General features: G+C 41.9%; 1 protein-coding gene across 1 annotated transcript in view; it reads right to left on the bottom strand.

Moving 5' to 3' along the window:
• Positions 1-12026, bottom strand: part of DCN (decorin) — a 43451-nt gene that overhangs the window by 12882 nt on the left and 18543 nt on the right. Inside the window, exon 3 of the mRNA XM_054988234.1 lies at positions 7373-7485. Coding sequence (XP_054844209.1) covers positions 7373-7485 — 113 coding nt within the window. The remainder of the gene's footprint in view (positions 1-7372; positions 7486-12026) is intronic.

Raw genomic sequence — 12026 nt, 5'->3', positions numbered from 1 at the left:
TGAAGAAGCAGCAAAAAAGAAGAAGCTATTATTTTGAGCAGCTAAATGTGTGGTGTGTTTTCTCCCTGGTGTATCTGATTTCCTGTACATCATCAGTAAAACAAGAGGTATGCTTTGCAGATGGCTCCTCTGTGTATAGGATAGATGGGGATGGTTTCAGTTTTGCATGCTAGCCAGCAGTGAACGGATTTGTGAGAGGATGAGGTCATGCATAGTTCAGCATCAGCAGGAAGCCTGTCTCAAAAACATTCAGAGTGGATTTAGAAATTGTGAGTGTACATTTCACTCTCCCAAATAAAAGAAAGACTAGAATTACCCCTGAAACAAACCAATAGCCAGTCAAATGGAGTTCCAGGCCTTGAAAATTATTAATATTTTTCTCCATATGTTTTACATCCCAATATAGACATAGGCTGCCAAATTCTTCCTGCCCTGTTCGGCAAACATACCACACACAAACATACACATCTCTAGACTTCTCTTTTTCCAATTACTGTGAATTTCAGAGTAGATCTTGCAGGGTGAATGGCTGCTGGACAACTATACAATACTGTATAATCTGGAAACAGCAGAATACTTGAATAGTGATCCCCAACCTCTTTTTCCAGTTTTACTCTTACTAGTTCATTCAGGATGAGTGCAGCTGGAAAGACTGCAGCACTTTCCAGTATACTTTGATTTCTCTAAAATATACCCCCAGCACACACATTTCTGAAGAGGCTGATTTGAAGTTATGATGGCAGTGGGGGCATAGCTCAGTGGTAGAGCATCTGCATCTTCTTTGTATGCAGGTGGTGCCAAGTTCAAGCCTTGGTATTGCCCGCTAAAGCGATCACTTTGTAGGTGATGTGAATGACCTCTGCTTGAGACAGCAAAGCCATTGCCAGCCAAGAGTAGACAATACTGACCTTGCCACATCAGTGGCAATGCCATTACAGTACAATGCAGATTCACGTGCACATGATATGGAAATGGGGAGGGGACAGAAAATTATTCCAAATCCATCTCACTCAGCATCATCCTGAGGCATTGCTGGCAAGTTACTGGTCCTTGTTGTATAGGTGCTTTCATTTGGGAAAAGAACAATCCCAATTTTGATTTCCCCCACCAACCTGTATGTCCAACCTTACTCCAAAGACAAGGTAGTTTCTTCTTTACATTCTGCATTACAAAAAATCTTGGCCATTTTGATTGAAGTTTTATACCTTTCACTACAAGTAATGGATATTATTATTTAATCAGGAGATTTTATCACTTTTTCCCCATTTCTGGACACAATATTCTTGAATATCGTTCCAATGTTTTATCTGAAATAGTAGGCTTGCATTACAATATTCAATTACGATTACATTGAAATAATTATGTAGTTCTCTGTGTGTGAGCTGGAATCTCTAGTTTAGATTAACATCCTTGCTGGACTGAGTTTTGAACTCTTAATTGATCATCTTAACTTCTGTCTTGAATAGTGTGATTACCAAGTATACGTGCAAACTTTACATTATTTTTTTAGATTTTTTTCCTTCTCTGAAAGTAACAAATGTAAAATATTTTAACAATATTCACAAAGAATCTGTTGGTATTGCATGCAGTGGCTTAGTTAGCATCCCATCTCAGTAAGACATGATGCATCAGCATTTGTAAATTCTTGCTTATCTTATATACTCAAGTGGCTCATATCTGTAGGTACCCAGATCCAGCAACTGAGCCAAGAATGGACAAGATAGATCTCCTCACACAACTGAAAAATACCCCAAGTTTGCAGAAAAATCTGAAATCTTTTTTTTAAAGGTTTTTAAATCACCTGTAGGTTTAATAAGATGTCCTCAGTGGCTGTTGCTAGGCAACCATAACCAATTATCCAGCATTCCAGGCTAGGTTTCTGTCAGGGAAAGGCATGAGGAGGAGGCAGGGCTCTTTCCAGGGTAATTTTGATCTTTGAGGGAGGAATCATTGGGGTCAAGCCCAGAAGCAACCACCAGACAATTTGATACCACAAGATTTGCATGAATCCCTCAGGCCTGGCTGCATGCTACTCTTCAGCAATCCTCCCTCCACAAAAGCCAGTGCAGTGTAGGGGTTAGAGTTTCACAGTTGGATCTGGGAGATCCAGGTTCGAATCCCCACTCTGCTGTGGAAGCTCACTGGGTAATTTTGATCTAGTCACACATTCTCAACCTAACCTACCTCTCAGGGCCAAGCTACAAGTGACGAAGGACACTTGAACAGCAAGTGTATTTCTCCGTGTTCACTTGCCCTCCACTCAATCCACTTGCTGTTCAAGTGTCATTTGTCACTTGTAGCTTGGCCCTCAGAGTTGTTGTGAGGATATTATGAAGGCAAGGGGCATGTTCTAAGCTGCTTTGGGTCCCCATTGCAGAGAAAGGGAGTATATGAATGAAGTAAATTAATAAATATAGCTGAAGATGAGGGTAGATAAAAGGTAAGTAGTTTAGTGGGTATGAAGGGAAGAAGGACATAGGGAAAGGTGAGCATGTGGAGGCTGCCAAGAGGAGGGAAAGAGGGAATAGTGTGAGGAAGGGGATACAGGTAAATGTGTAGTATCCCTATCCCCAAAAGTACTTGCAAGTACATCACTATGGAATTGGGCCTAGCTTAGCTGGAACCATGCACTGGGCCACAGGAGAGAGGCTACTGGGGCAGGGAAAATATGAACAGGGGGCAAAGGACAGTGGGAATGAGGGAAGGAAGCAGGAAAATTGAGAGAGAGGCTATGGGAGCAGGGAAGGGAAAGAGGACATGGTAGGGGAGGGGGAAATGGCCCAGGGCTTTTAATGGCCCAGGGCTTTTTTTCTGGGAAAAGAGGTGGTGGAACTCAGTGGGTTGCCCTCAGAGAAAATGGTCACATGACTGGTGGCCCCACCCCCTGATCTCCAGACAGAGGGGAGTTTAGATTGCCCTCTGCGCTGCTCGGCAGCGTGGAGGGCAATCTAAACTCCCCTCTGTCTGGAGATCAGGGGTGGGGCCACCAGCCATGTGACCATTTTCAAGAGGTTCTGGAACTCCATTCCACTGTGTTCTGGCTGAAAAAAGCCCTGAAATGGCCATTTTCCTGCCGCTGGAAGTGGCCATTTAAACAGCCCCACTGTTTAAATGATCAGATGCTTGTCATGGATCTCCTCAACAAGCAGCTAATCCAGGGGTTTAAATGCCCCTTTCCCTGCCGCTGCTAAGTGCCAGAAATGGGCATTTAAACCCCATGAACCAACTGGTTCATGAATTTGCCCCAGTTTGTGGAAGTTCGTGGTTCCTGGTTCATGAAAATGCCACAAACCATGAACCTCACAGTTCAGTTTTCTCGCAGTTAGTGCCTACCTCTATGTGAGATATAGTGGACTAAAGACTAAGAATCGCTGACATAATCTGTGGGTCAACCCAGCATTTATTTTTATTTCTTTACATTATTTATAGTTTGCTTTTCTCACTGAGACTCAAGGTGGATTATACAGCGTAAATCAATATGATTAATGCCTAGGACATTCAGTAAACAATAAACTAGGATATGGGTTGCAGAAACTTGAAAACAAGCAGAAATCCAGTACAACACTGAAACAAAACATAAGTAATTTGACAGACATATTGAATGATATGGAAACTACCCAGTATGAGCTAACTTACAGCAACCAACAGTATTCACTAGAATAGTCTACAGTTCCTCTCCTTTTAACCAAAGTAACCTTCTGAACCACTTCCTTACAGCACAGCTCTATTACAGCCCTATTACACACCTGTATAAAAAAACCCTTCTGAATAATTCAGTTTGGCATAGTTTCTGGAAAGCCAGGAGACAGAAACTTTCCTGACCTCTTCAGGCAGGCCATTTCATAAGATAGGGACTACCACAGAGAACGCACATGTATAAGCAGCTGTTGATTTTGCACATTTTGCAAAGGAGCACATAGGAATATGCATTAAAAAAGAATTATTTTATTTCGGCATTTCCAATATCTGGGTCCCAAAACATTGCTTTTGTTTTTAGTTCCAGGTTTTTGGGTGGATTCTGAAAATAACGGTCCATTACTCCCTATGGAGGAATCTTTATTGGAGGCTAGAGAGGCTGTTTCTAGAGCAAACACCACCAAAATAACAGCAGAGTGAGGGCATCCTGTCTTCTCAATATCCTTCAAGTCTCAAGTGAATTGGGCTTTGTATGACCAGTGTCCAATATTACAACTGCTACAGCTGCTGCGGAAAACACATTAAATGTAATCAAAATTTCATGCATCCATGTTCCTAAAGACTGAATATTTGCTGTGAATTTGCTGTGAAAAATAACAATTTTCTTGATCTCTCAGTGAGCAGTAGTGATAGCTTGCCATAGATGACTATGCATATCATGTCTACCTTCCACAGAATATCAGCTACATGGAACAAATGGAGACTTTAATAACAAGATTCAAACACAGAACCTACTTCTAATACTATGCTTTGATGGACACAGGATAACCATAATTTAAATGAATAAATACAGTTTACGGTATATCTCTTACCACAGCAATAGTTTCCTGTTCTTAAATAATGTAAAATTTATCAAGCCAGTAGGATACTCTGGAAAAACCTACTCTTCTACCTCCCCCGCCCCCAAGCTTCTGCAGTAATTGATTGGAAACAGATTTTGCACAAAGTAGGGCATATAACCTTGGGTGGGAATTATTCTTTGCCAAATAGAACATGAAAAGCATGCAGAAATTCTTCTACCATAGCTGTCAATAGTATCTGAGGCAAAAAAAAATGATATGAATCACAAGCCAATCATGTAGTATAATTGGCTAACTGTTACATGTGTGCAAGCAAACAGGCCTCCAAAGTATACCCTGAAAAATGTGTTTCAGGTGGGTGGGTAGCTGTGTTGGGCTGCAGTCAAAGAACAAGATGTGGTCCAATAGCACCTTAAAGACAATCTGTTTGACCTTTGCCTTAAAGCAAAACAAAAACCAAAAAATTACATTCTCATCTATCATGTGATACCCCCTCCCCTTTGTCTCTTTCAAGAACTAGTCCCATGGGTCTGAGGTGGGAGCAGAGCTGCCATAGTCCCCTTTGCTAGGTGTCCTGCTCAACTATCATTGACTCCTGACTATTTGCATCTAGTGTTGGGCTCACAAGATAGAATAGGAATTCTGAATAAGGTTAGTGGGATGAGAATAGAGGTGACTGAGGGCCAAGCTACAAGTGACGAATGACACTTGAACAGCAAGTGGATTGAGTGGAGTGCAAGTGAACAGGGAGAAATACACTTGCCATTCAAGTGTCATTCGTCACTTGTAGCTTCACCCTGAGCTGATCTCAGTTTTGGTGTTGCCGCCCGGCTTCTGATTTAAGAGGACTTTAAGTTAATATCTCATTTGGTAACATGAAGAGGAGGTCACAGAAAAGGTACACAACCGACAGCTAACTTTATTGCAACCACTACAGGTACTACAGGAAAAAAAACCTTGGACTGAGCTGGCTGCTAGCAAGAGTTAAATTGAACTAGACATGAAATTGTTCTGAGGCGGAATTTTAGTACCCCCCCCCCAGTATGGCTTTCCAGGAAGGCCAATGCACTCCAATTCTCCCCTTAGCTCACTTCATTTTAATATCTGGAGAAGTCACTCTAGTGCATGCAGCTGACTCAGATCACACAGATTGCCACTTGATGCCTCAGGAGGCTCTGACCCTTTTTGATCTGTGTCCTGTTCCTTCTCAACACATCTTTTGGCTGCAGCTGGTCAATACCCTCCAGTGATGGTGCTTGCAGAGGAAAGTGATGATGACCTAGGCATATGCCTCGGCATCTGGTCCACATTTTATCATAGAACATGATCATCTGATGTCTCACAGTGCAATCCTAAGCAGAGTTACTTCCTTCTAAATCCATCGAAGTCAATTGGATTAGAAGGGTGTAACTCTTTTTAGGATTATACAGAGACATCAGATGACCATATGCTATGACAGAGTCTATCACTGTCAGTCTGTTATGCTTGAGTATGCTGGACATATTGACCTGATAGCATTTAATTCAAGTGGGACCATATTAATAACAATATCAGGACTGGCACTGATTTTCTCTAGAATATTATTTTTCCACAAAAAATTCTAATGATGCCTCTAAACATTGTAGTCCTTTAGTTCAAATTATAAGCCAAAGAAGACCCCCCTTCCCCCAACTTCTGTTGTTGCTGTGATTACAAGCAGTAGATCAGTAGACTCAATAGAGGTCAGGTGGTGTGGAGAGGGGGGTTAGGACATCTGGAACTCCATGGTCATGGCATTGTCAGGAACACCCTGGGGTTCCAACAATTTCCAATTGATCAAGTTCAGGATAATTCAATTTATTTGCTGACTGATCAGCAATTAGCTTAGTTGGTCAACACCTGATCCCAAGGGGAGCCCATCACTACAGAAATCTCACAGAAATTGAGCCCTGCTTTCTCTGTTCCCTATCATCCCCACCTTGGTATGCACAAGTACAGGCATTAGAAAAGGCCATTATATGGGATAGAAAGTGCATCCATGCCTCTTGTGTTCCCACAATCTCTGTTCTATGCAACTTATTGGTATACTGGAATATACATAATTTCCAAGATACACAGATGAAGGACTGGAGATGTTAATACTGCCTATGAGGTAATGTCTCTTAGGTGCAGCTGGCAGGTTTTGCACTAGAACAATGTCACAGGGGCAGTGAACTCCTTGATCCCTGAATTACATTATAAACCAGAATCTAAATGGGTTGCAGGTTGTACTTTACAAACCACAAACCAAAAAAGAGAGGAAACAAGCAGACAAAACAAAAGAACAGAACTACAGAAGGGTATAACATATATGTGAAAAAATGTGCAATAAACCACCTTGAGCCCACTAGCTGAAAATGGTATTTTTTTTTCAAATAATACATACAATCGAAGATAAGTGTCAATTTTCTCTACTTCCACAGTACATAAGTATTATCAAATACATAAAAAGAACATACAAAAATAAATAAATAACCATTAAAAGGTAATTCAAATACAATTCACCCAAAAATTCAGAGGGCAAAATTCTGTAACAGCATGCTAACAACTCCATTTTAATTGCTTCAGGTGTGTAGCCATGTTGGACTGTAGTAGAAGGGCAAGTTTCAGGTCCAGTAGCACATTAAAGATGAAGGGAATCTTAACTCTCAAGAGCTCATGTCCTGGAAATCTAGTTGGTTGTTAAGGTGCTACTGGACCTGAATCTATTTTGAACATTCTTCTTCAGATGTACATACTGGTTCTTTTTAAAATGCCATCAAAAACATTTCTAGGTTTTTTTTTAAAGCACTAGGCTAAATCAGCTATGATATGTCTAGACAACAACCAACACTGAATGGGTATTTGTTAAAACTTACATGGAGGTCTTTCAAATTCTTGAAATCTCCATCCTTGATTTCAGTAATTTTATTGTTCTGCAAATCCAGGAGGGTAGTGTCAGAGGGAAGATCCTTTGGAACTTGTTCCAGACCTGTAATTGCAAAAGAAAGATAAGCAATTTCTTATAAAAGAATCAAAATGTCTGAAAGAACAAATGAGGCTGCCTCAGACCAATTAGTCTAGCGCGGTCCAGCCATACTGTCTACAGCGGCTTTTCAAGGTCTCCATTAGAGGTCGTCCGCATCAACTAATACCTGATCCATTTAATTGATGTTGACAATTGAACCCGGGACTTTCTTCATGCAAAGCATGAACTACAGCCCCTCCCTCAGGTCAAGAGCTGTTATTATTTCTTTTAGCAGAACAACTAATTTCATGATTTCGCACTCTACAAATTACAACATAAACGTTTGAAAGAACAGCTGTTTTGAAATAGACAAATGGTGCACCTCTCTGGTGATAGCTATTGTCTTTAATGAGTGTGTGTATATAAACAGAATGATCTCATTAAAGCCCATTTAACACAACATTTTTATATGTGGATATGAAGTGTGGACCATCAGATAAAAATCGCATGGAAATCTATTTTTGTACCCAATGTATCTGATCAAAAATAGTTCTGTTCTCCACTAATGGATTCAAATCTTATGGGTCCATATAAAGTCCTCTGCTTTGGCAACATTCCCCATCAATGTGTTTTATTAGCCACAAAACCATTTATTTCTTTCAATTCTCACACTAAGGAAGCATTATATGAAGACCTCTCAACTTATATTTCTCCCATTCCTTTGCTTAAATCAGTCACATGTCCCTCAGGTTTCTCTTCTCCACCCATTCAAACAAGTGTGCATGATGTTAAATCAAAATGTAAATGCACTGATTTATATTTGTATGTTCTAATTATGGTCAGACCCTAAGCTGCAATTCTAGATGATGTTCAAGGACCCAGTGTTGGAAACTTTCCAAATGTTTTCTGTTAACTTAAGCCAATAAGAAGTGCTTTAAAAAGGGCTATGTTTGGATTCAGATTCTTGATACATTTTTGAAGAGAGCAAATTATATGTAATCAGAGTAGTGAGAGCAAGGACATGACTTTCGTGATTTATCCTTCTCCCACTAGAGTAAACAGCTAAATTATCACTGAGTGTAATGAGTAAAATATCCATGTATAATTAAAGAAAACATCCACCATGATTTTAAAATTTAGACTTTTTCATCTGTCAGTGTTCATATATATATTCCCTTCTAAAATGTTCAGATTATTGGATCTGTAAAAACAACATTTCTAATGAAATTACATAACTAATTTTTAACCTCTTCTTTTTGAAACTATAATTATATCCCATAGGAGGGGATTGAAGATGAAGAACAAATCTTTGCTTTAGTATGATTGCCAGAAGAACATCAGACAGTTTAAATTAAAAACACTTGTATGATGATTCTCAGATAGCTCAGATGAAGCAATGCAAATAAATCTGTTTAGAGTTCAATAATGCCAGCTAGCTTCACCCAAGGTTGCTTTTGTGCTATAAATCATTCTAATCAAAACATCTTGCATGCCGATTGGGTACATTCTTTCATATTTCAACAGAATCAGTAAATCTGGTTGTACAATCAATAAAGAAAATTTATGCAGTGACATGTAACATATCCATTTAACTGATAAGAACATGTGTTCTATTTATTTCAGTATTTCCATGTATATGAATTATTTCCTCAGGTTTCATCACATTCTAATGTAACCAAGAAATAGGGCCCGGAGCTGGATTGTGCACATGCATGCTGCCAGGGCCGGCGCCAGAGGTTTTAGCACCTGCGGCGGTGGGCGCGCACGCGCCCCACGGGAGGCGTGATGACGTCGTCGCAGACGTCATCACGCACCACAGGGGGGCTGGGCTGCCCGCGGACCGCCGAGCGCAGAAGCTGCGGGCTGCTGCTGGAGCAGCGCGTGGAGGCTGCTCCATGCGCTGCCCCAGCCGCAGCTCACAGCTTCTGCGCTCGGCTGGGGCGGAGGAGCGCGCAGCTGAGCTGGCGTGGCTGGCTGCAGCAGTAGCTGTAGCCAGCCAGGCAGCCCCGTGCCGCCGCCGCCGCCACATGCCCCAGCTGAGTGCAGAAGCTGCGGGCTGCTGCTCTAGCGGCGCACGGAGGCTGCTCCGTGCGCCACCCCAGCAGCAGCTCACGGCTTCTGCACCCGGCTGGGGCGGAGGAGCGCGCAGCTGAGCTGGCGTGGCTGGCTACAGCTGCTGCTGCAGCCAGCCAGCCAGCTCCGTGCTGCCGCCGCCGCGCGCCCCAGCTGGGCGCAGAAGCCGCGAGCCGCTGCTCAAGCAGCGCACAGAGGCTGCGCCCGGCTGAGGTGTGTGGTGGCGGCGGCGGCGGCGGCAGCAAGGGGCTGGCTGGCTGGCTGCAGCAGTAGCTACAGGCGGCCCCGTCATGCCAGCTTCGCTGCGTGCGCCTCTGCCCCCAACACCCCCTCCAGCGCCCCTCCAGTGCCCGCGCACCCGAGGCCACCGCCTACCTGGCCTCCATGGGCGCGCCGGCCCTGCATGCTGCCTATCATGAGAGCAGGCATTTCACTATTCTTTAATAAGATGATTGTGGAGGAAGTCAGGGTATAAATGAAGTAAACAAATAAAATAACAAAAGAAGAGTCTTAAAATCAATCTTAAAGGAATGCTCCTGATCATTTAGTCCCACCACCTGACCTAGGACAGCATACCTTGGATGACTTATCATCATCTGTGTCTATTTCCTTGTGCTGTCCTGTACAATTTCAATTTCTCCACTTGTTCAAATGGTGCATGAGACCATGATGTGTGCTCATATACTGATTTGCAATGAGATGTAATGCATATGAGCTTTGAAGACATGTATAGGAAACAGGATGCACACTTCTCTAAAGCTCATCTAAGTTTATCTCACTTTTGGAACCTAGATTTGTGGTATGAACTCTCTCCTGTGTCTAGCTAAATTAGGGACTGGATGGATACTCATTGGTCAGAACTGGAGCTATATGAATGACATTTCGTGCATTAAGGAAGGGTGGTACTTTTTAAAAACACAATGTTCCTTTTCTAAAAAGAAATTCTCTTAATGGAAATGTCACAGATTAAAAGGTTTGTTTTTGAAGAAAAAAACTACCTAATAAACCTACTGGCCCATGCTGGCTTTGATCCTGCATTATTTATTTACTTATTTATTTATAGTCCATCTTTCTCACTGAGACCCAAAATGGATTACACAGTGGAAGTGAAAGACAATATAGTCAACAGCTAGGCTATTCACTGGAAAAAAAAATGATCAACAAGGCATTTGATGAACAAATACAATAAGGCGAGCTAGCAGAAAATTTGAATACAAGCTTAAAGTCAACCACAGAGATGAAATCTTTCTGAAAACAAAAGCATTACTAATTAACATAACATCTTTACCAACATGGAAACTCCCTGGTAGGAGCATATCTACAATCAACAGACGGACTAGCCTACAGTCCCTGTTCCTTACCAAGGTATCTCTCTGAGCTATTACTTATAACACAGTCCTATAATCTGAGTAGAAAGCCCTCCAGAATAATTCAGTCTTGCATAGTTTGTAGAAAGCCAGGAGAGGAGAGTGGGAGCTTTCTTGATCTCCTTGAGCAAGCCATTCTACAAGGTGGGGGCTACCATAGAAAAAGTGTGTGCATGGGCAGTTGTTGATTTAGCCCAGCTGCAGGGCAGTATCAGCAGAAGGTCCTATTCAGATGAGCAAAACTGTCATGGCAGAAGATAGGGAGAAAGGCAGTTGCACAAATATGAGAAGCCAATGCCATGTGATAATCTGAACGTGATCATCGTGATCTTGAATTGAGCTCAGTAACTGATGGAGTGACTGCAGAATGGGAGTGATATGCATGCTACATCTAGCTCCTGAGAATAAATGGACTGCAGCATTCTGCACCAGCTAGAATCTCCAAGTCAACTTTGAGGAGAGACCTAAGTACCATTATAGTATTCTCCATTATATATTCCATTATATATATATATATATATCCATTATATATTCTCCATTATAGTATTCCATATAGTACTCCATTATAGACCATTATAGTATTCTCTAGTCTTCATATTACTTTGGAATGAATTCAGGTGGCTAGATCAACAGTATCACAGTAAGAGATGATCTTCAAGTCCAGAGTTGTGAGAAGGCCTTTTTTGCAGCTCCATTTACTTGCTTATCTAACAGCAGTGGTGAGTCCACTATAACCCTTAGACTCTTAACTGAGTCAGCTAGGTTTAACTGAACTCTGTCTGAAGGACAGAAAAAGGTCCTTCATGATTTCTGCTTTTCTAAGTGACAACACGTCTGTCTTGCATGGACTCAATTTCAATTTGTTTGCTTTCAGACAATTGACAACTTCTGTCAAGTAGTGATTGAAATGGGCACGAACAGGAAAAACAAACAAACACGATGTTCATTGTTCGTTGCCATCCACGAACAGGGATTCACGAACATCGATGGACAGGACATGTTCACGAACATGTTTGTAGTTGGAGGATCGTGGAAGCCAGAACGCCCCCCTTGGGACTTAGCTGAACTTGAGCTGGAGAAAGGAGAGTCCATGGGTCCCCCCCTTTCATGTCATATTCTCTTCAC

The sequence above is a fragment of the Eublepharis macularius genome, chromosome 9 (assembly GCF_028583425.1).
Source record: "Eublepharis macularius isolate TG4126 chromosome 9, MPM_Emac_v1.0, whole genome shotgun sequence".
Taxonomy (NCBI): Eukaryota; Metazoa; Chordata; class Lepidosauria; order Squamata; family Eublepharidae; genus Eublepharis; species Eublepharis macularius.
Note: the sequence above shows the minus strand (reverse complement) of the source record. Positions and strands in the feature narration are given on the sequence as shown.